The sequence below is a fragment of the Pristis pectinata genome, chromosome 6 (genome assembly GCF_009764475.1).
Source record: "Pristis pectinata isolate sPriPec2 chromosome 6, sPriPec2.1.pri, whole genome shotgun sequence".
Classification (NCBI taxonomy): Eukaryota; Metazoa; Chordata; class Chondrichthyes; order Rhinopristiformes; family Pristidae; genus Pristis; species Pristis pectinata.
Genome location: NC_067410.1, coordinates 50,790,826 through 50,815,290, shown reverse-complemented (window position 1 = coordinate 50,815,290; position 24,465 = coordinate 50,790,826). Strand labels below are relative to the sequence as shown.

General features: G+C 41.0%; 1 protein-coding gene across 3 annotated transcripts in view; it reads left to right on the top strand.

Moving 5' to 3' along the window:
• Positions 1-24,465, top strand: part of LOC127572046 (testis-expressed protein 264 homolog) — a 352,734-nt gene that overhangs the window by 61,198 nt on the left and 267,071 nt on the right. Inside the window, exon 2 of one of the 3 annotated variants that reach the window (XM_052018884.1) lies at positions 6,336-6,557. In XM_052018884.1, the coding sequence (XP_051874844.1) occupies positions 6,336-6,557 (222 nt within the window). Of the gene's footprint in view, positions 1-6,335; positions 6,558-23,823; positions 24,039-24,465 lie in introns of those variants that run through there. The other 2 variants (XM_052018879.1, XM_052018881.1) reach the window with 2 other exon arrangements.

Below are 24,465 nucleotides of genomic sequence, written 5' to 3'. Positions count from 1 at the left end.
AGTAGAATCCAAACTGATTTGTGGATATAGATTTATTGATCATGTTGAGATCAATTTACTGACCAGAAATCATGTAGTGTGGAACCTTTATTATTCCATGGTGGCTACATCAGCAATATTTCCTTCTCAGAATGCTTTTCCGTGTGATGTACTGCTTTACAGGTCTCTTTATTGCACTTCTTTGTGAGTTTTCCTGAGCTATTCAATGTAAAGCGCACCACTTGAGCTCATAGTTTTCCTTGTGTTGTCTATTGAATGGGTTCAAGCTCCTGTATAAAGGGCTATTCACCCAACTTCCTTTGTAATGATTTGTTACAGAGTGAGTGGAATTCTGTGGCATTCTCCTATATCTGAAACAATTTCTGAGAGACATTTGTGTATTTGAATGCAGTTATTCTTAGTTTCCTTGCAATAGTCTCGTAGTTCAATTACTGGATGAGTAATCCAGATGATTGGATGGATCTGGTATCCAGATTCAAATCCCATTACAGCAGCTAGGACATTCAAGTTCAGTGAATTACATTTTAAATGAGCATAAATAGTGATGACGGTAAAACTTCCAAATTATTGTTGAAACCTCATCTTATTTATTGATTTCTATTAGCGTACTACTTCAGCCCTAACTCTACCCCCACTCCCCTTAACTGTATCTGATTGTCAGTGAGAACAGTAAATGTAGGCCTTGCCGTGATATTGAAGTCCCATAAATTAAGAAAAAATATCTCATGCCTCTCAATGAAGGGAACACCATCCAAATCTGGTCTATAGATAACTCCACTGAAGCACTGCAATAAGTAATAAATAGTGTCTGCCAGTGTTGCCCTGACTCATAGAGCAAATAGCCTTCGATTTGCCATGCTACATTAAATTTTATCACATTAGTATCTACCTTGTTCCTCTCTTAATTTTCTTGTTTCTCTTTGGGGAGGTAGTTTGATTACATTCAGCGCCTCTCTAAAGTAATAGGACGGAGGTTAGAAAATCAGCCATGATAGGGTGTTTCTGCATATTGATCTGCCGCTGTATTTTAGACTTGCATGTTTACCAACAAATAGAATTGTCCTACCGGAAAGTTTCCAGCATCACAGAGCTTCTTTAAATAATAAGTGAAGGTCACACCTTCGGGTAATTCGTTACTGAGTTACAGTAACTGTTTGCTGGAAGGGTGATCATCACTCACTATTTAAAGAAGAGTTACTGCGCCAACAGTGTAAGAGAAGTGAATTAATGCCAGAGCCACAATCCTTAATCTAGGACTACCCAAGGCAATCGTATTGTTTAATTTTATGTGTGTTTAATTCAGCTTCATTGCAGATTCTGTTTTTTCAGAAACCACATTTCCTTGTTTATGTCATTGGTATTCAGATTTTAAATCAAAATGTTGTACTCAAAGTATTAACCTGTGTCTTTGTGACAATTTGTTTTCATCTCAATGGACTGGGGAAGGAAAGATTCCTATTTTTCATAAAAAGATTCTTGGTCCTGTTTAAACTGAACTTTGTCTTTTTTGTTTACTTGCCCCAATGGTAGTAATAAGGTAGAGAAATGCCTCCTGCTGAATGGTAATTTGCGATCAAGGATTTTAGATGTGTCTTCTAAAACAAGCACCCAGAGACATAAAAGAAGTTGAAATCTTCATAGACGTGAATCAAATTGCCCAAACCTACTGCCATCCTACCTGATGTGCAAAGATAAATAATTAGGTAATTAAATGATATAATTTTAGCAATGCATAAAATTCTTGTTTCTTTGTATTCTGTAGAACAGTTAGCCATATTTGTGTCCCAAACTGTAGGAGCACTCAATTTAGCCTAGAGGAACCTAGAAGGTGCTGGATTAAAATTAAGAAGGCCATGATAAGAATTAAGAGCGGGAGTAAGACATGTGGCCCTTTAAACTTGCTTCATCATTCATTAAGATCATGACTGCTCCATCTCATGCCGATTTTCCTGAATTATCTCCATATCCCTTGATTTCCTTAATGTCCAGAAACCTAACAATCTTTGTCTAGAATAAACTCAATTACTAAGGCTCCATATATCTGTGGGGTAGAGAAATCCAAAGATTCACCACACACTGAGGGGAGAATTGTCTCCTTATCTCAGTGCTAAATGGTTTACTGCTTTTTCTTATCACTGCTCACATCCCCAAATAGTTTTGTATCAGTAGCAAACTTGGAAACATTACACTTTGTACCCTCAGGTCATTGATTGTAAGTAGTTAGGGCCCAAGCAGTAATCCCTGCAATGTCTCAGCAACCATTAGCAATGGTCCCATGGCTAATCGTTATGGTCAGAGGCAAAAGTTGTTACTCTTTGGCCTGGGTATTCTGCTATGGGGATGAAACTTCACCATTACTGAATCCAAAGAGGTGGTGGGCAGCTGCCTCCTTGTGGCAAATCTAATGTAGATAAATGCTCCATTCTGGCTCATCAATGTGCATACCCCTGCTCTGAAGAACAAACAGCTGGCCGTCTTCCTGCCGTCTTCCTGCAGCTCCCTCTGCTAGTGGTTGTTTTGGGCAATGATCAAAGTGGTGAGATATACCATGCTGTGTGCTGTTTTCAGCAACTTTGTAGATGGAACAGGGCAGCAAACACAGGTGGCAGATATGTGAAACCCCTTTTTGATTTCCTGATGCACTAGAGGGAAGCAGTCAATGCAAAAATCAAGAGTTCTTTATTCTCACGGGTGTTCAGAAAGTGAGAGGATTCAGAGGGAAATGCATAGTTTCCAGAAAAGCTTGCAAAATGCACTCCTGCTATGGTTGATGGGCATAAATGTCGAGGAGAAACTGGCATTTTGCCTTGGAGTTCTCCAAGATTATTTTCCGATCCAGAGTCAGCTCTATGGTATAGGATGAAATGTGTTCATGCTTCTTCATCCAAAAGTTTCACAGAGGGAGCTCTGTGATCAGCTCCCTTCCGCCCAACCGGTCCATGCCAACCCCAGCATCCTCCCTGCTAGTCCCAGTTGCCCGCGTTTGGCCCATAACACTCCAAGCTCCTCGTCTCCACGTACCTATCCAAATACCTCTTAAATGTTGCAATTGTACCTGCCTTGACCACTTCCTCTGGCAGCTCATTCCAGATACTCACTACCCTCTGTGTAAAGAGGTTATCTTGCAGGTCTTCTTTAAATCTCTCCCCTCTTGTGTCTGTGTCCTCTAGTTTTGGACTCCCTAACTCTGGCGAAAAGACTATGACCCTCCACCTTATCCGTACCCCTCATGATTTTATAAACTTCCATGTCACCCCTCATTCTCCTATGCTCCAAGGAATAAAGATCCAGCGTGGTCAACCTCTCCCTATAACTCAGGCCCTCTAGTCTAGGTAGCGTCCTTGTAAATCTCTTGTGCACACTCTCCAGCTTGACAATGTCTTTCCTATAACAGGGTGACCAAATCTGTACACAATACTCCAAGTGCAGCCTCACCAACGACTTGTATAACTGCAATATAATGTCCCTACTCCTAAACTCAATGCCCTGACTGATGAAGACCAGCATGCTAAATGCCTTCTTCACCACCCTGTCTACTGCACGGTAACTTTCAGTGAACTGTGCACTTGTACTCCCGTGTCCCTCTTTTCAACAACACTCGTCAGTGCCCTGCTATTCACTGTATAAGTCCCTCCCTAGTTTGAATGTCCAAAATGCATCACCTCACATTTATCTAAGCTGAAATCCATTTGCCATTCCTCAGCCCATCTCCCTAACTGATCAAGATCTCTTTGCAATCCATTGTAACCTGTTTCACCATCAACAAGACCCCCGAATTTACTATCAGATTAGGGGGTTTTGTTGATAGTGAATCTTTCTATATTGGGCTATATGATTTGGAGGCAACAGATACCACAGCCTCTCAGAACTTCCTGCACTGTATCTCAGAGGTTTTAGATTACAGGGTCTGGTTGTGCTGATGAAATTTATCCATTCCTTTGTGATAATTAAAACTCCCAATGACTGACTGGCTGAGATGTACTTTTTAAGCCCAGACATACTAGAAGTGTAAAGTGCAAATTTTATAACTGGCAGTGTATCAGAATCCATGAAAAAAGGCTTCATTACCCTCATTTGTAAGCAGGAGAGGGAGGAGATCAGGAATTGGCAACCCATTTCACTGTCAACTGTAGATTATAAGATTCTGTCCATGTCTATTGCTAAATTGTGTAAAGTCTATTCAGGGGCTGGTGATTCACCCAGACTAGACCTGTGCTGTATGTGGCAGGAAGATCTCTGACAGCCTCGTGCTGCTCAGGGATATGATTGCCTGTGTGTGGGTCATGGGAGTGGCTACTTGCCTAGGCAGCTTGGACCAGGAGAAGGCCTTTGACACAATATAACACATTCATGATGCTCTCCGAACAGGGTTTTTGGTGGGTAGTCCGTAACTGAATATGATGGTTCAACGCAGATATTAGTAGTGCTGTCCAAATTAAGAGCAGGGAATGGAAAGCTTATTGATCAAATCTGTAGTCGGTAAGGCTGCTCTCTCTCTCTCTCTCTTCAGTTGTTAATGTGTTGTATCAATTCTTTTGTCAAATCTATCAGGAAGGGCTTGGGCATAAGGTCAGTGGCAGATGGAACCAGGTGGAGGGAGTGAAAGGAAAGATGAATAAAGGGAGAAGAAAACTAGGTGAATGAGCAAGTGTGTGTGGGAGAAGGACATCAATATTAATACCATGGGGTTGTAAGCTACACAAGTGCAATATGAGATATTCTTCCAATTTGTGTTTGGCCTCTCCGTAGGAATGGAGAAGGCTGAGAACAGACAGGTCAGTGCGGGAGTGGGAAGCAGAATTAAAATGACATGCAACCGGAAGCTTGAGATGGCTGAGTGCCTGCACTCTGTCCGCAACGGCCATTTCTACCCATCATCTCTTCCCCATGTGGTTCCACCTATCACCTACTATCCTCTGTCCCAGCCCCCTCCCTTACCTGGTTCCATCTGCCCATCATTCCCTCCCCATTCAAATTTTCTCCCTTATGAACTTATTAGTCTTTCAATGCTGGATCCTAAAAATTTCCCAGGCCTCTGGCCTACCACCAGCCCTTGCCACTTTGTATGTCTAACTTTTCAAATTAGCATTATCCTTGACTGCCTTTGTTAACCACAGATTATGCCTCATTCTCATGTAATCCCTCTTTCTAATTGGTATAAATTCCTGCTGAGTGTTATGGACCAGCTTTTTGAATATCTGTTACTGTTCACCTGCTGACCTGTCTCTTAGGTTATTTTCCCAGTCCACCTTAGACAACTCCACCTTCCTACCATTATAAATGCCCTTATTTAACTTTGACGACAGTGGCTTTGGTCCTCTGGTCTTCATCCTCAAATTACCTCCATATTATGGTTACTATCTTATGGGGATTTTATCCACAAGATCACATTAATCCTCATTACTCATGACCAAATCTAAAATAGCCTGTTCCTGGGTAGGTTCCACAACATTCTGAAGTTGAAGTTTACTCTGAGTATTTGTGAAACACAGGATTCTATAATCTATTGGTTGTTCCCAGCAATGCATACTGAGGCAAAAGCTAATTTCTTCTGCCAGTTTTGTCAATGAGCCTTATGCACAAGAAAAAATTGCACAAAATCTTCTGCTTTGGGTGAATAGGTGACAGAGATAATTTTGTCATTTTTTTATTGAAAAGTAAAATGAAAGGAACATTAATTTGTAGAGTAAACCTTTGTTATTTGTGAGGGATTGGGGCATGGACTTCTGGCAGATAACACTAGCCACATTCCTCCACTCCCCCCCTTCCCCCCAATGACCTTCCTTCCAGCTCCAGGTGCACACCTTGGCCCACATTGCAGACCCCGGCTCCAGCTGCAGTCCTACCCACATTCCTGACCCCTAGTGTTCTTGATCTTGACCCAGACTCTAACCGCGCACCCAGCCTCTACTCCAGACCTCAGCTCTGGCCACATACCTACCCATGCTGCTGACCACCACACCCCCTCCAGTGTTCCCAACCCCAACCTTAATCCTGATCTTGACACCAACTATTGATATTTCATTGCTTATCAACACATACATCAAATGCAATCCATCTCTTGGCAAATATAATTCACCAGGCAACTGGAGAGGGCTCTGGAGGAAAATGCTATATTTACCAACCCTTCCAGTCATACACAACCAACCTAAAGAGTATGTGGAAATGCAGATAACTTGCATGGACAAATATATTCATCAGTATTTTCAGGATAGCTTGTGACAGTGGTATTTTGTACAGCTGATAGAAATGTTAATTTGAATTTTGTACATATACAGTAAGTACGTCAACAGGCGGGAGTTAACCTGAAGTTCTTCCATCTTCCATTATTCCAGGTACCAGAAGAGAAGCTGAGGTATATAGCAGGGAGCATCCTGAGTGAAGGTGATGAGAAGCCATCTGAAGAACTGGTCAAACATTTTGAGAAATTTGGCTTTAGAATATTCTCTTTCCCAGAAGTCACACATGTTGTTATGACAACATTTCCTTTTACGACCTTCCTTTCACTGCTTCTGGCAATGTACCGGGTGTACCCAGTCTTGAATAACTACATCAAGGTAGGAAGCTTTTAAGCAATTCATTTTGTAGAAATTGAGCAATTCCTGATTTTGATACCGTGACACATAATTGAAAGCCTGCATTTGACAAGTGTCAACATGGCGATTTTAAGTTATGCATTTGGCCTACAGTGGAACTGAAGCCAAAAACCTCGAAAATAGCTAATATTGATGCATTGTAGTGACTGGCAAGTCATGGTACAATTACTTTTCAATTCTTTTAATGCCATAGATTAGATCATTATTCACAATTGTGTCTATTTATGTAAAAGGCAGAGGAGAGAATGGTTAAGTTGTTGTACACAGACATACTGTATCGGTAGTACTCATGAGATGCTGTTACCTATATTTGTCCATAGAATATAGCACTGATTTACATTGGTACATCTCTTTTACATTCCATTTAAATATACCCCCTAATTGAAAAGTCTGTGAATTGCAATTTTGACAGTTTCCTTGTAGGATTCGAGACTTCTTAATGTGTGAGTTCGTAGGCGAGTTGAGTACAAAGATTATTTCTCCACTCAAACCCTTAGTTCGGTTTGTTCTGAGAACTTTGTGTGGTCATGTTCTGCATGCCATTTGACAAAGCAATAGAAAATCCAGCAGAACCTTGGCATGCATGTATTGTATATTTCTTGATTATCATAATGCAAACTTTCTAAAGAAGCATTTTGACTTAAATCTTGTTTTTTGTTCTAAAGCAAGGACAAGGAGCCAAGATTTAAATAATGAAAATAATGAAAGAGCATTCATTCCCTGGCATGGATCTCTTATAATTCAAAATAAAGCCTCTCTTGCACGTCACCACTGCCTGACATGACTACATGCTCCAATCTGTCCATGCTGTGGTTAGGTTGGAGCATGTAGTCGTGCTTGGTAACACTCCAATGCAGTGGCACTACAAGGTAGCAAGAGTAGCAAATAGTGTGACCCAAGAATGATCCTGTTTGAGTTGCAGTATTGGCTGATGTGCCTGGAGCAATTCACAGCCTTGATTTGTTTTATAATGCATTCTAACCCACTTGTAGGCATGTTTAAATGCCAACTTATATTTTAAAAAATCTGTAACATGAACATTGAATGCGATGGGGGAGCTCAAGTCTCCAATTAAAGAGCTACCCATTTAAAAATACTGGAAAATTGTACATACAGTACTAGGGGAACATTATATATCCCATTATCCTTGAATGAAGATTTTAAGTAAAATCAAAGTTTTGCATTCTAAACTGGGGCTGTGAATGTCATGTTTCTACCTTATTTTGTGGATGATGTTCTTTGTTTATCATTTAATTAGATGGGAGGGTGGGGAAGAAAAATCAGAAAGTCGTCAGAAAAAGGCATAAGTTTAAAGTGAGAGGAGAAAGATTTAAAAGGGACCTGAGGGGCAACTTTTTCCACACAGAGGGTGGTGAGTATATGGAACGAGCTGCCAGAGGAAGTAGTAGAGGTGGGTATAACTATAACATTTAAAAGACATTTGGATAGGTACATGGATAGGAAAGGTTTAGAGGGATATGGGCCCAACATAGGTAAATGGGACTAGCTCAGTTAGGCAACTTGCTTGGCATGAACAAGTTGGGCCGAAGGGCTTGTTTCTGTGCTGTATAGTTCTATGACTTTTATAAACACATTTCAACATTTTTTTTGTGTAGACTATTATCTTAGGGGAATATCAATGGATGATACTTCCAGAAGGCATTTGATAAAACTCCTCATGACATTTAATACTGATGCTAACTTACTCATGTGCATAGGAATTTAACTGAGCGATTGGAATCAGAGTCGCAATCAAATTGACAGGGCCTGCATTGGTATCTATGGGTATAATGGGTATCTATTTAATTGCAGTGGATTCCTGCAAGGATCTGGATTGGGGATGCAAGCAATCACAGTATTTGTATATGTTGATGGGAGAGGAAGGTACAAATCTAAATTTGCAGATGACAAAAGGGTAGGCACTATTATAAGCAGAACATATGAAAGCATTGATTGGAGAAAACTATGGCAATTAGATTTCAGAATAGGGAATGGTGAAGTCATTCATAAATGGTACTCTCTAAATGCTGAAAAGCTATATCTGGAGGTCTGGAGAAATGGGGGATAGAGATTATGCTATAGCTATGGGAAGCACTATCTGGATCATACCTGAAGCACTGTGTTTAGGCATCACCTTTTAATTAATTAATTGGCTTTGTAAGGAGTATGGGGTAGATTTATCAAAATGATACCTAGATTTTGAGGTTTAAATTATGGTGAGAGATTATTGGATCTGGAGTTGTAGTCCCTCAGCTATAATTAAAGGAGTGCTTTGTTTGAAATTTCCAAAGTACTTTGAAGAACTAATAGATGAATGGAGAGAAATAGTTCAAAATTTGGGCTGTCTAGGACCAGAAACCATGAATTGTAGTTGGGCTCTTCAACAGTGAAAATGAACTCCAAAGATATAGAAACTCTGAAGTAAAAATAAGAAATGCTGGAAATGTCTAGCAGCTCGGGTAGTATCTGTGGAGAGAATAACAGGGTTAAGGTTTACCAGAACAAATAAAAAGTGAGAGATAAACTAAGATTTGAGATGCAGAGAAATAAAATTGAAGAGAGGACCGAACAAAACGGGAAGTGTCTGATAAGGCAGACTGCAGGTGAGGTTAAAATGGTAAACTAAAAGGTGGGGGTCGTGGGTCAAATAAAGGTCATAAAACCAGTACAGGAAAGGTTTAAATGGGAACAACAGAACTCTTATTTGAAATTATTGAACCTGATGTTGGGATTGGAAAGCAACAAGGTGTCTAATGAAAAGATGTGGTTTTGTTTCTTGATCTTATGCTGAGGTTGATTGGAGCATTGTGGGAGGCTGAAGACACAGGTTAGCTTCTTTGACCTGATTCATTGTTTTGAGAACAGTGTCCAAGGGCTTAAAATTTTCTCACTCGGTGGAAGTGCAACAGAGGGAACATGGAAGGCAAAGTGTCCCTGCCCCATTCCATCACTCTTGTCTTTGTCTTTCTCCATCTTTTTATTTTAATATTTTCTTTTGTTATTTTGATTGTTACCTGTGACATCTTCACAGAACCGAAGCTTTCAAGCAGTTCAGTTAAAGAGGGCCTAATGTTGACACAGTTCCACAGACGTTTGTTTATCAACTTCTGGGAAAAAAAGTGACAGTTTTCTGTAGAAAATACTTTTACTTGTTTGTACAATTCTCTATAAATCTGAGTGTGTTGCTAACAAATTCTAAAGTATTGTATTTAGAAGTCTAAATAATAGGGACAATGAGATGGGCAGTATTTATCTTTTACCTCTCTTTTACCTAATCTTACCAGCATTTGTAATGATCACTCACCAAAATGCATACACAGTCATTTACTGCCTTGATATAGAGTGGCAACTATAGACGTTGAACTTGAGTCACTGGTGGTTCTCTTGCTGAACCAAAAGTTTAATGATTCAAGCCCCACTCCGAAGACTTGACTATTTATACTAGGCTCACACTGTTGTATTATTAGGGGAATGCAACACATTTGTATGTGTCATCTTTCAGTTCTGATTCAAAACAATCTTCCCTTTCTGGTGAACTTTAAAGTTCTCACACTACTTGGAGAAGAACAATGGAGTTCTCCTGGTGTCCTGGCCAATATTTATATTGGAATTGACCTTGAAAAACATGATCTTGTCACCTATTTCCTTGCTGTTTAAGGGGCCTTGCTTTGTGCAATTGTCAGCCATGTATCCTACATTGCAGTAGGGTCTTTACTTCAAAAGTATTTGGTGCCTTGAGACATCTTGAGTCATGAGGCACCATATATCAATGTAAATCTTTAAAGTACAGTAAATTTTTTCATGTGTGCTTGTTTTTAAACCCTCTTTAAAGTGCAAGGTTGTGGAAATACATGATTTATTGTGTAATTATTTAAAGTTCTGTTTCCCTGTTCCTCATTACAATTAATCCAAGAAACTACCTAGCTCTAACTGGGAATTTCTGTGCATCAAGTGATGAAGCTCATCTTGTACTTGGTCCAAAAAAATGCTGGTGTGAGGCCTCTGATGGGATTAGTCAATGAACATCTCTTGAAGTGGTCGCCAAGCATTGGAGATGGTATGACCAGTTTACGACCATGTTTACCAATTTATGACCATGATGATGGTTGGATTGGCACCCAAGTCTAGGAAGAAATAACATGGTAAATTAGGACAAAATAGGTAGGAAATTGTCGTCATAATTTGGGGGATTAACTGGTTAGTAGGGAGCACTGACATTTTTTATTAACTACAAAAAATAACATTTGGAAGCAAACCTCACACTTCATTTAAATCCAGTGGCTTCAGAAGAATTTGAAGTATTCAGTGACAGATGGTTGGGAAAGCCATTTTCTGATCTCTGGAGTAGGTGCTGTGCTATAAGTTTGTCTAATTAACAGTTTTAGCTAGGGAGTCTGCAGATGGATTGTCTGATGAATTTTACACAACGCCTGAAGTCTGTCCAACTGGCTTTCATTACTGTGACACACTAACAAACATGTGTTTAATTATCAGGATTTGTGGTAGCTATATGATCAAGTTCCAAAAATCACAAACCGTGATATATGCTCTTACAAGAGGCTTGCAGGGTTTTGTTTGTCTTTTGAGTACTACATTTGTAAATAAGGTCTTTAGCTTTCATGAACATCGCATGGACTCGTAGGTCAGGACAATAAACAGTGTCACCATTAGAGCATTTGAAACTTGTCTGCCAAATACCAGATGCAGTAAAGTAATTCATGTCAAAACCTGTCATTGTGTGCTGTGTTTCTAAAATGCAAAAGTATTGCTTTTATGCACAACTCTCCTCCTACCCTGAATACCTTTAATGTTTAGTTTCAAGTTGTACTTTATTAAAAGTTATTTGCCTATATGTTGGTTGCAGCTTAGCTCCAGTTCTTGTAAAATCAAGGATCATCAATACATAAACAATTCCTCTACTTCTATGTAGTATGTCATGATACGTTGGAGTTGCTTGCATGGCCAATAATGGTAGTCCATCCTTAATTCCCATGAGAAAGTGGGAACTTACCACCACTTTGCCCTGTTACAGTCCATGTGTTGAAGGTGCTCCCACAGTGCATTTGGGTAGGGAGTTTGACCTGGCAACAGAGAAAGACTTTCAGTCAGAATAATGTATGACTTTGAAGGATTACAAGTGGCGGTGTTCTCCTAATTCTGCTACTTTTGGGAGTTACTGCAGAAGAAACCTTGGTGAGTTATTGCAGTGCCTTTTGTAGCTTCTGCACATGACAGCCACAGTGGTGGAGGGCGTGCCAATCATGTGGGATTCTTTGTCTTGGATGGTGTCAAGCTGCCCCTGTTATTGGATCAGCAGCACTTCTCCAGACATGCAGAAATAATTTGTGCCTTGTAGAAGATAAAAAAAAACTTTGGGGAATCAGGAGAGGAAAAATACCTAGCTTCTGATGTGTTCTTGCAATTACATTTTTTATGCTGGTCGTCATTTGTGACTCCTGTTCCAGGATGTGAATGGTAGGAGACGCATTAATGGTAAAGCAGTGGAATTTCAAGGGAATGTCCTTGGACTGTCTCCTGTTGGAGATGTTCATTTGTTGGCACTTACATGGCATGATTGCAACTTTCCACTTCAGCCCAAAACTTGATCTTTTTGCAAGCACATGTCGAACCAAGATCTGGCGAATGGAAATGAACAGTGTAATTAATAATTGTGTACTCAAAATAATAATGATGGTCAAAAAGGCTGTGTGTTGTGGTTTGTGTTGTTCCCTGCACTTCTCTTGGTGTGTCACATGGTGAAGATTATGCCTTCTGTACAACCCTAGCGATAATGTCTGTGACAAACAGTAAAGAGTCTCTTTTGTAGTTACTGATCTGTCTCCTTCCTTGAAGCTAGTCAGAATTATGTCATTTCTGAGGTCCTCTTGGCATGACCTCCTCTTTGCAGATGCAGATGATGGGATTATGGAATTGTGACTGACGTTCCTTACCGTCAGGTTTCAGAACTTCAGCGGGAATACCATCTACTCCCAAAGTCCTGCTTTTTTTAGTTGGCTTAAGGCATTTTGAATCCTTGTGTGTAAGAAATGGTGGCAAGTCTGGATGAGCTGTGCTCGCCCATCTTCTAGAGATTCACAAAAGGAACTTGGTGATCAGTAGCAAAGAAGCGATGTTCTCACAACCAGACATATTAAGGATTTGTAAATCTTTCTCTACTTTGCTATATGATTTAGAGGACACAGACACCATCACCTCCTAGAACTTCCTGTCCTCTATCTTGGCAATTTTAGATGACAGCAAATGGGAAAGTCTGGACCACTCAGTAATTCTATATGAGCTGATTAGGTCTAGCTGTTCCTTCAAAATGAATAAAATTCCCAGAAATTTTGGCTTCCAGATGAATTGTACTTGGTTGTGTGGGACTGGATTGCTAGAGGCCTGGAGAAAGTGTACAGTGCTATGCTTCTAGTTGGCAACAGATCAGAATTCCTTGAGAAAAGGTATCATCACCTTCATCTACATGTAGAAGTGGGATAGGGAAAAAAATCAGAAATTCGCAACCCATCTCACAGCTCAATGTGGTTTACAAGATTCTATCCAAGGGTGAGTCAAGTCTGTATGAATCAAGTCTATTCTGGAGCTGATGATTTTCCCGGATCTGCCCTGTATCATTCCCTGGAGGAAGATCTCTGACAGCCTTATGGATATACTCATGGATAGAATAACTATGTGAGGGACATGGATATGGATGTTTGGCCCAGGGGAATGCCTTTGACAGAATATTGCACATGTACATGGATATGCTCTTAAAATATGGTTTAGTGAGGGAATCTGCAATTGGATATAGTTACTTTGCACAGGCATCAGTAGATTCATTGGAAGTGTTTGAAGAGGAGTTGGAGATATCTTTGATTGAAGCTGATATCAATCCACTTGAAAGATAGATGGGGTGTGCCTCTCGCTTGTGGTGGTCTCCTTGGAGTTCATTTTGATCCCATCAGGGATTAGACAGGAATTTCATTTTCCTGACACAGGACTTTCTTTTAAGATCTGTTTTATTTTGTCTCTCATATAAGTTTCTGTTGCTTTTGGTGATTGAGTGTATGGGTCATGACATTCTTTATAGCTTGAAAGGTTTAGATGAGTCAGAGTTTGTTAAGTGTGTCCAGGATGGATTCCTGTCACAGTATGTTGACAGACCGACTAGAGGGACTGCCATATTAGATATAGTATTAGGTAATGAACTGGGTCAGGTGACAGATCTCTCAGTGGGGGAGCATTTGGGGGACAGCGACCACTGCTCCATAATCTTTAGCATTGTCATGGACAAGGATAGGAGCAAAGAGGACAGGAAGATATTTAATTGGGGAAGGGCAAATTATGAGGCTGTAAGGCTAGAACTTGAGAGTGTAAATTGGGCTGATATTTTTGAAGGGAAATGTTCTCTGGAGATGTGGTCGATGTTTGGGGATCTCTTGCAGGATGTTAGGGATAAATTTGTCCGGGTGAGGCAGAGAAAGAATGGCAGGGTGAAGGAACCATGGGTGACAAGAGAGGAGGAACAACTAGTTAGGAAGAAGAAGGCAGCATACATAAGGTGTAAGCAACAAGGATCAGAAAGGGCTCATGAGGAATATAGAGTAGCAAGGGAGGAACTAAAGAAGGGGCTGAGGAGAGCAAGAAGGGGACATGAAAAGGCTTTAGAGCAGATGGATGACGAGGGTAAAGGTAGGTCCGATTAGAGACAAAGGTGGGAAGATGTGCCTGGAAGCTGTGGAAGTGGGTGAGGTTCTCAATGGATACTTCTCTTCAGTATTCACCCAGGAGAGGGGTCTTGATGACGCTGAGGACAGTGTTGGTAAGGTTAATGTTCTAGAGTATGTAGATATCAAGAGAGAGAATGTGTTGGAGCTGTTAGAAAATATTAGGACAGATAAGTTCCGAGGGCCTGACGGAATATTCCCCAGGCTGCTCCACGAGGTGAGGGAGGAGATTGCTGAACCGTTGTCTAGGATCTTTGAGTCCTTGTTGTCCACGGGAATGGTACCGATGGATTGGAGGGTGGCAAATGTTGTCCTCTTATTCAAAAAAGGTCGTAGGGATAGTCCAGGGAATTACAGACCAGTGAGCCTTACGTCTGTGGTGGGCAAGCTGTTAGAAAGGATTCTAAGAGATAGGATCTATGAGCATTTAGAGAATCATGGACTAATTAGGGACAGCCAGCATGACTTTGTGAAGGGAAGATCTTGCCTAACAAGCCTGATAGGGTTCTTTGAGGAGGTGACCAGGAAGATTGATGAGGGTAGTGCAGTAGATGTGGTCTACATGGATTTTAGTAAGGCGTTTGACAAGATTCCACATGGTAGGCTTCTTCAGAAGGTCAGAGTGCATGGGATCCAGAGAGGCTTGGCTGTGTGGATTCAGAATTGGCTTGCCTGTAGAAAGCAGAGGGTTGTGGTGGAGGGAGTGCAATTCAGATTGGAGGGCTGTGACTAGCGGTGTCCCACAAGAATTGGTTCTGGGAACTCTATTTTTCGTGATATTTATTAATGACTTGGGTGAGGGGGTAGAAGGGTGGGTTAGCAAGTTTGCAGACGACACAAAGGTTGGTGGTGTTGTGGATAGTGTGGAGGGCTTGTCAAAGCTTGATAGGATGCAGAGCTGGGCTGAGAAGTGGCAGATGGAGTTCAATCCGGAGAAGTGTGAAGTGGTACACTTTGGAAGGACAAACTCCAAGGCGGAGTACAAGGTTAATGGCAGGATTCTGGGTAGTGTGGAGGAGCAGAGTGATCTGGGGGTTCATATCCACAGATCACTGAAAGTTGCCTCACAGGTGGATAGGGTAGTTAAGAAAGCTTATGGGATGTTAGCTTTCATAAGTCGTGGGATATAGTTTAAGAGCCGTGAGGTAATGATGCAGCTCTACAAAACTCTGGTTAGGCCACACTTAGAATATGTGTCCAGTTCTGGTCGCCTCAATATAGGAAGGATGTGGAAGCATTGGAAAGGGTGCAGAGGAGATTTACCAGGATGCTGCCTGGATTGGAGAGTATGGATTATGAGGAGAGACTAAGGGAGCTTGGGCTTTACTCTTTGGAGAGAAGGAGGATGAGGGGAGACATAATCAAGGTATACAAAATATTAAGAAGAATAGATAGAGTGGACAGCCAGCGCCTCTTTCCCAGGGCACCAATGCTCAATACAAGAGGGCATGGCTTTAAAGTGATGAGTATCAGAGGGAGGTTTATCACCCAGAGAGTGGTTGGTGCATGGAATGCGCTGCCTTGGGTAATGGTGGAGGCAGGTATGTTGTTCAAGTTCAAGAGATTGTTAGATAAGTTTATGGAGGAATTTAAGATAGAGGGATATGTGGGAGGAAGGGGTTAGATAGTCTTAGGCATGGTTTAAAGGTCGGCACAACATGGTGGGCCAAAGGGCCTGTATTGTGCTGTACTGTTCTATGGTTCTTATGGTTCTATGAGGGGCCGTAATTTTAAGGTGATTAGAGGAAGGTATAAGGGGGATGTCAGGGGTAAGTTTTTTACACAGAGAGTGGTGGGTGCATGGAATGCACTGCCTGCAGAGGTTGTGGGGGCAGATACATTAAGGACATTTAAAACACTTAGAGAGACACATGAATGATAGAGGAATGGAGGACTATGTTGGAGGGAAGGGTTAGATAGGTCTTCGAGCAGGATAAAATGTCAGCACAACATTGTGGGCCAAAGGGCCTGTATTGTGCTGTGATGTTCTATGTTCTATGACTGAGTTCTGAAGTAGCATTTAAAATGCTGGAAGAAGTCAGCAGGTCAGGCTGCAGCTGTGGAGGAAAGAGGACAGTGGATGTTTCGGGTCGAGACCCTTATTCAGGACTGGAAAGAAAAAGGGGAGATAGACAATATAAAAGGGTGGAGAGAGGGAGTGGAGCAAGAGCTGGTGGGTGATAGGTGAATCCAGGTGAGGGGAGGGAGTGACAAAGGGCTGAAGAAGACGGAATCTGATAGGAGAGGACAGAGGACCATGGAATAAAGGGAAGGAGGTGAGAACTGGAACCAGTGGGAGGAATGTGTGGGTGATGGGCAGATTGAGAAAGCGGGGGAGTGGAAAGGGAAGGGGTGATGGGGCCGGTGGGATAATGGAAAACAAAGTGGGGGACAGAGGGGAGTGGTTACCAGAAGTTGGAGAAATCGATGTTCATGCTGTTAGGTTGGAGACTCTACTAAGGCGGAACATGAGGTGCTGTTCCTCTAATCTGCGTCTGGCCTCAACTTGGCAGTAGAGGAGACTGTGGACAGGCATGTTGGTGTGGGAATCGGAAGTGGAATTAAAATGGCTGGCCACGGGAGATCCTGGCTGTTATGGCGGATGGAGCGAAGGTGCTCGGTGAAGCGATCCCCAACCTGTGTCGGGTCTCACCGATGTAGAGGAGCCTGCATCCGGAGGACCGGACTGAGTTCTGAGTTGCCTGTGGTGTAAATTGGCCACCCCTGCAGCCTAATTACAGTAGCATCAGTAATGGTCTTGAAGCAAAAATATGTAATAATGTTTTTAAGAAATTATACTTAGAAATGCTAAGGCAGAGTAATAGAAAATAAGGCAGATAAGGAACTTATCCATATTTTTGAGCATTACGTCTTGAAATGTAGTGTTATGAAATGTAGTAAAACCTTGTACAGTTGTTGAAAACAAAGTTATCTGGTGCAGCTGCCTAAAACACAGTGTTTTATTAAGTGTGCGTGGGTGGAATTCTTACTGCACCACTCCTTTGCTGATTTTATTAGTGAAATCTTGACTGTCTCCAGATTGTAACTTGCCACCAAAATTGAATGTGAGGGAGAGAGAGGGTATGGTTAATAGGAATGATAATAAGCAAGCAACCTATTTCTATAGCATCCATATTGATATCTCAGAATCCCTAGCCCTTTATTGGCACTACAAGGAGTAACCAGCAATTGAAATTATCAGGACGTACCTTTATAAATATAGTCCATTATCCTGCACAATGGCAGCTGCGTGGTGTTTACACAGATAGCAGCCACTTGACATAATGGGTTCTTGAAACTTACAGGCAACAAAAACAGAAATGCTGGAGAAGAACTCAGCCAACTAAGTAGCATCTGTAGAAAGAAAGAAACAATCAATGTTTTGTGATCAGTGACCCTTCCTCAGAACTGGGGCAAGAGGGTAGGGTTTACAGTTTTCAATGCAGAGCTGGGTTAGGGGTCAGAGTTATAAGACAAAAGACCATATGGAGATATCTTAAAATAGGTCAACTGATAAGGAGCACGAGTACTGACTATTAACAAGACATTTAAAAGAAATGGGGTGAGAAAGGGAGCATGATCATGAGAAAGGATGAGAGATCAGTTTACCTGAAGTTGGAGAATTCGAAGTTCATTCCAGAAGGTTACAAATGTAAAGATGGAAAATATGATCTTATTTTTCTAGTTTATGTTGGGCCTCACTATAGCAGTGGAAGAGGCCACAAGCAGATGGGTCAGAAGGGCAGTGGGATTGAGAATTAAAGTGGCATGCAACACAAAGCTCAGCATCTTCCCTGTGGACTGAATGCAGGTACTCCATAAAGTGATCACTCAATCTGCGTTTGGTTTCTCCAGTGTAGAGGGGGTTACAATGTGAACACTGAATGCAGTATGCTAGATTGAAAGAAGTGCAAGTGAATTGCTGCTTCACTTGGAATGATTGTTTGGGCCTTGGATGGTGGGAAGGAAAGAGGTGAAAGCACAAGTCTTACATCTCACAAAAAGCTAGAAGAGCTCAGCAGGTCAACTGTTCATTTCCCTCCACTGATGCTGCTTGACTTCATGAGTTCCTCCAGCTTTTTTTGAGTTGCTCCAGATTCCAGCATCTGCAGTTTCTTGTGTCTCCATGTTACATCTCCTCTGGTTGCATGGGAAGATGCTGTGGACCAGGGAGTGGTGAGTGGGGATGGAAGAGTGGACTAGGAAGTCACGAAGTGAGTGGCCCCTGTGAAATGCAGTAAGGGAAGGAAAGGAGATGTGACTGATGGTGGAATCATGTTGGAACTGATGGAAATTGTGAAGGCTAATACATTGAATGTAAAGGCTGGTGGGTGGGAAACTCTATATATGTTCTGTCTTGGGAGAAAGGGGGTGAGAGCAGACGTATGGGAAATAGAGGAAATGCTGCTCAAAGCACCATCCACTATGGCAGAGGGGAAGCCACACTTTAGGAGAAGGAGGACATTTTAGAGGCACCAAAAGGCCTCAACATTAGAACAAGTGCAATATAAACAAACAAACTTGGAAAAAGGAATGGAGTCCTTATAGGAGGCAGGATGATAGGATGTATAGTTGTGGGAGTCTGTGGGTTTGGTAAAGATGTATGTGGTTAATATATCTCCTGAGATAGAGACAGGGAGATCCAGAAAGGGAACGGAAGTGTCAGAGATGGATCATGTAAATGCGAGACCAGGGTTGAAATTGTCGGAAAAAGTGATGAAATTTTCAAGTTCTGTATGGATGCAGGATGCAGCACCAAAGTAGTTAACGATCTGTTTGGAGAAAGAGTTAGGGTTTGGTCCCATATAAACTTGGTTCAAGGACTGTTTGATGTACCCAACAAAAAGACAGGCATTGCTAGGGCTCATACGAGTTCCCACAGCTACACCTTTAATCTGGAGAAAGTGAATGTAATCGAAGGAGAAGTTATTGAGTGTAAGGACAAGTTCCACCTACCAAATGAATGTATTGGTGGAGGGGAATTTGGTTGGTCTCTGTTCAAGGAAGAAATGGAGGGTCCTCAAACCTTCCTGATGTGGGATGGAGGTATAAGAGGGATTGAACATCCATGGTGAACTTGAGCCACTTGGGATCAGGGAAATTGTCAAAATAGCAGAGGATGTAAGTGGAACAGGAATGAACCAAGGGGACAGGGTTGAGTCATGGTAAGAAGAAGTAAGTATGGTTGGACAAGAGCAGGCTGAAACAATAGACCTACTCGGACCGTTCTGTTTGTGGATCTTGGGTAGGAGGTAGTAGTGGTCAGTGCAGGATTGGGTTCTTGTTCGTATTACTGACTGCTACCCCCCAAAACTCCTGGTTACAGTTGCCTAACAATCCCTAACACCATGCATCACAGTCTCAAAATCAGGGGTTGGCCATTCAGCATAGAAAAGTGATGAACTTACTTCACCCAGATGATGGTGAATCTTTGTCCAATCTTTACTCAAGAAGGCCATGCTGAGTGTATTCAAGATGATGATAGATTTTTAGATAATAAGGGAATCAATGGAATGGGTTTAGTGCAACACCATAGCACTGTGATGAAAGGTTAGTCTGGTCTCATTGAATAGTGGAGCAAGCATGAAGGGCTGAATGATCTACTCCTGCTTCTGTTCCTTATGATCTCACAATTGAACTCCAGATTAGTTGCTCATTGTGTGGACTGAGCTAAATCAAAGACAAAACAGGGATGGAGAAGAACAGGAATCAGTGCTAGTGCTCTGTTCTTTGCTTAGTAGCTGAAAATTCATTGAAAACCTCAGTGACTGACTTGTGAAGGAAGTGTGAAAATGTTGACTTATGTGTTATAAATGGCACCTGGTTACATTTTAGAAATTTTCTAACAATCCAATGAAAACCTAAATTGTACATAACAGATCAATGGCAGCCGTATAACCAAGGAAAGCAGGATTTTTTCCAGGGATTTACTTTAATATAATATTATTGAACACGGAGGATGGAACATGGAGAGTGGTGGTGCTTGAGTGCTGATCTTGATCTGATTAAAGATTTAACTATTAATCTCCAGAACTCTGCTGTGATTAATTGTGAGAAAATGAATAGGGTTGTTAAAAAAATTGTTTTCAAAGAAAGTTTTTCGTTGGTTTTAAAAGTATTGAAGGTGAGAAAAAGACTGGTTGATTGATTGGAGGTGGTGGATTTTGGGATGAAACCAGCAAGAAAATGTCCAACTTGAATTGGAATCCTACCAAGCATAATTATACTTTCTAAAGTTTAAAATGATTTTGTTTCATTTACCTCTCAGAGGACAGGAAACTTTTGCAGCTTTGATGCAAAAACTGAATTAAACATGAATTTCCAAAACAGGGAGTGTGGATAGAATTAGTCGTCAAAAAGACCTTATTAAAAAAGGTTGCAGCCAATCAGAATCTTTCATTATCATTTTTCCAGATCTTGTTGCATATGGAACAAAGGCATCCGGTGACATTTTGAAAGTGGAGAGCAGCTGGTGCAGTGCGTTGCTTCCTGTAATCTGCAGGTGCTGTGTTTTTGTCACCTCATCCTGCTTTTTCCCATCTGCATATGTCGAGCAGTAACACTCAACAGTCTACATCCAGGAGCGGGGGAGGATGCCATGTTGCTTACAGGCACTCAGTTCATTCTGGAGATCCAAATGCCCACATTGAGCTGCCAGCAGGAAATAAATTGCATACAGTGCTTGTCTTTTAAACAGGTCTGTTAATTAGTCCTACAGGTCAGAGCTTCAGTCTGTTTGTTGCAGATCTCCCTTTAGAATTCACTGTGCTGTGGAAATTCTCATCAAACAGAAACTGGAATGAGCCAACTTTGAAATGTAGAAGTACAGGATTCTTTTTTCTCAAAAAAATATCTTCACAGGTGTTCTGTTTTATTTTTATCCTGTATATTGATGCATGAGAATATTTTTATTAAATTCTCTGTCAGAAACTTTGCTGCCTCCATAAATACTTTCAGAATAGAGAGCACTTTCTGAGATGATTACTCTTTATAACCATGGTGGAATCCAAGGCAAAATAGGCTGGTAGAGGCTGTTGTCTCTAGCAGATTCTATTGGTAAAGCTCATGAGTTTGAAAAGCCTGCTGATATGGTGAAACAAATGCTTTTGTTTTTATCTTTAGGCTTGAGAATCTAATGCAGTGCTTCCAAGAGTGCTGGGAATTTCATAGAAAAACTCAGGTTAACAGATTAATGAGGGCAGTAAGAGACAGAGAAAACAGAGCTTTGCAATGTAGGTGAAATTTAAAACTAAAAGGAGAATGCTGGAAATATCTAATGCTTATGTACAGTGGCATGCAAAAGTTTGGGCACCCCTGGTCAAAATTTCTGTTACTGTGAATAGCTAAGTGAGTAAAAGATGACCTGATTTAAAAAAGGCATAAAGTTAAAGATGACACATTTCTTTAATATTTTAAGCAAGATTACTTTTTTTATTTCCATCTTTTACAGTTTCAAAATAACAAAAAAGGAAAAGGGCCCGAAGCAAAAGTTTGGGCACCCTGCATGGTCAGTACTTAGTAACACCCCCTTTGGCAAGTATCACAGCTTGTAAACACTTTCTGTAGCCAGCTAAGAGCCTTTCAATTCTTGTTTGGGGGCTTTTTGCCCATACTTCCTTGCAAAAGGCTTCTAGTTCTGTGAGATTCTTGGGCCGTCTTGCTTGCACTGCTCCTTTGAGGTCTATCCACAGATTTTCAATGATTTTTAGGTCGTGGGACTGTGAGGGCCACGGCAAAACCTTCAGCTTGTGCCTCTTGAGGTAGTCCATTGTGGATTTTGAGGTGTGTTTAGGATCGTTATCCTGTTGTAGAAGCCATCCTCTTTTCATCTTCAGCTTTTTTACAGATGGTGTGATGTTTACTTCGAGAATTTGCTGGTATTTAATTGAATTCATTCTTCCCTCTACCAGTGAAATGTTCCCCGTGCCACTGGCTGCAACACAAGCCCAAAGCATGATCGATCCACCCCCATGCTTAACAGTTGGAGAGGTGTTCTTTTCATGAAATTCTGCACCCTTTTTTCTCCAAACATACCTTTGCTCATTGTGGCCAATAAGTTCTATTTTAACTTCATCAGTCCACAGGACTTGTTTCCAAAATGCATCAGGCTTGTTTCGATGTTCCTTTGCAAACTTCTGATGCTGAATTTTGTGGTGAGGATGCAGGAAAGTCTCTGACAGAGTGAAGCCAGATGACCTAGTGTGGCAGTTAAGGAGCAGTTAAAATCAGATTAAGTTTCTTTGTCTTTGTAATATGTTGCAAATGGTAATACTTTGGGATGTGTCCAACAAACTAGACTAAGTAAAAGAAAGGAAAATAAAACAGAAAAACTGAACCAAAATGTCAACAGACAGAAATGGCACTTCTGATACAGACAAAAAAAGTCAGTTACCTAATGTTGGAGAATTTGATATTCTGGAAGGTTGCAACCTACCCAGCCAGAATTTGAAGTATTGTTCCTGAAGCTTGTATTAGGCCCCATTGTAACAGAGCAGGAGGCCACAGACAGAATGATCAGAGTGGAATGGTTGCATTAAAGTGGCAGGCAACCTAAAGCTCAGCATAACTCTGCAAAACGATGACCCAATCAGCGTTTGATTTCTTCGATGTGACTTTTTCTACATTAGGAACCTTGAATGTTTAATTCCTGTTAGTGCATTAATTTATTTTGTTTTATGTACTAACAAGAAAACACAGGTTTATTCTGTGCAACTTCTCAGCATTAATTAGAATGTGCCAGCAATAATGCTGTTGAATTGTCCATGAACACTCATTGTGGGTGGTGTGAGGGAATTGTGTAAAGTCAATTTGATTGGAAGAGTACCACATGAATAAACTTGAAAACTTGGTTTGGAGAGACAGATTCTGGGTGTAACCAGTTAATACCCTGCTGCAGGAGCTCTTGGAGGTTTCTGATATTGACAGATGGATTCTGTACCTACTGTATTCTGTTTGACACTGATGTTCTAGTTGTTGCATCTTCTGGGAAAAATGCCACACACCGGAATTCCTGTCAGTCTCACCTGTGCTGTCCCAGCCTGTTCAAAGGGTGTGTATGAAACAGATACAGGTCAGATGTGATCTCACTGGATTATTAAATAATTGTCATTTATTTTACAAGTATGAGAACTATCTGTTGCAAGAGTTTGCAGATATTAACCTTGTTTGTGTGAATAGTTTCTAAGTAAGCTGTATTATTAATAGAGATTCTTTGATTAATTTGTAGGAAATGTGGTAATGAAAAGATATATCAAAAATATTTTGTAAACATTAAAAAGTTAAAAAAGGCAGATATTTATCATTTGCTGAAGCAGGCTGTGCTTCACAAATTCAGGTGATCCAGAACTGTTGGATTACAGCCAGCCCCCTGCGCCCTCTGTTTCTATTGCTGGATTACAGCCAGCCCCCTTCCCCCTCTGTTTCTATTGCTGGATTATTGCCTGCCTCCAGCTCCCTCTAATGCTTTGTTTACTCCTGCTTCCCACTCCCTCTGTTTCTCTACAAGCACTAATCTTTCAGATGCTGTATCTCTGCTCTCCAGAAGTCTTCTCAACTCAATTGCTGTGCTATTTATTTCTTCCCTCCTCAAAAGGTTCAGGAAAACTTATTGGACCTTGATGTTGGTTCCACTGATCCTTTTATTTCCTGTTTGGCAGGTGCACCTTCACCTTGTAAATTACAATGCTCTATTCCTTTTTACATGGAGATCTTTCTAAATGTAAGTTGTTGACATTCAAAACTTGTTGCTGGTCTTTTTCCATGTGTCTTTCTGGGGTACCTCATACCATTCTTCTGTGTTTAAAGGTGCCATATAAATGCAACATTTGTTAGATTGTGACTTATTTATGTTGTGAATAAAATAAATGAGCTAGTATGCATTTTTCTCAATCTTACTCTATACTGAGCAAGCCAATTCTTTAACCAGTGGTTAACAAGTTATGTTATTTTCTTTTCTTCTTGGTATCAAAGATAACTGGTTTCCACTTTAGTTTTGTGTATTCTGACGTGGCTGATGAGGCTATCGTGGGACTCTTTATTTTTCCCCACTGTTTTCTTCTTATCCCTCTGCTTTATTTTTTAAACTTCTTGTCTATTTGTAATGAGCAGTAATGCATTAGACCGAAGTTTGAAGAATCTTTGGTTGC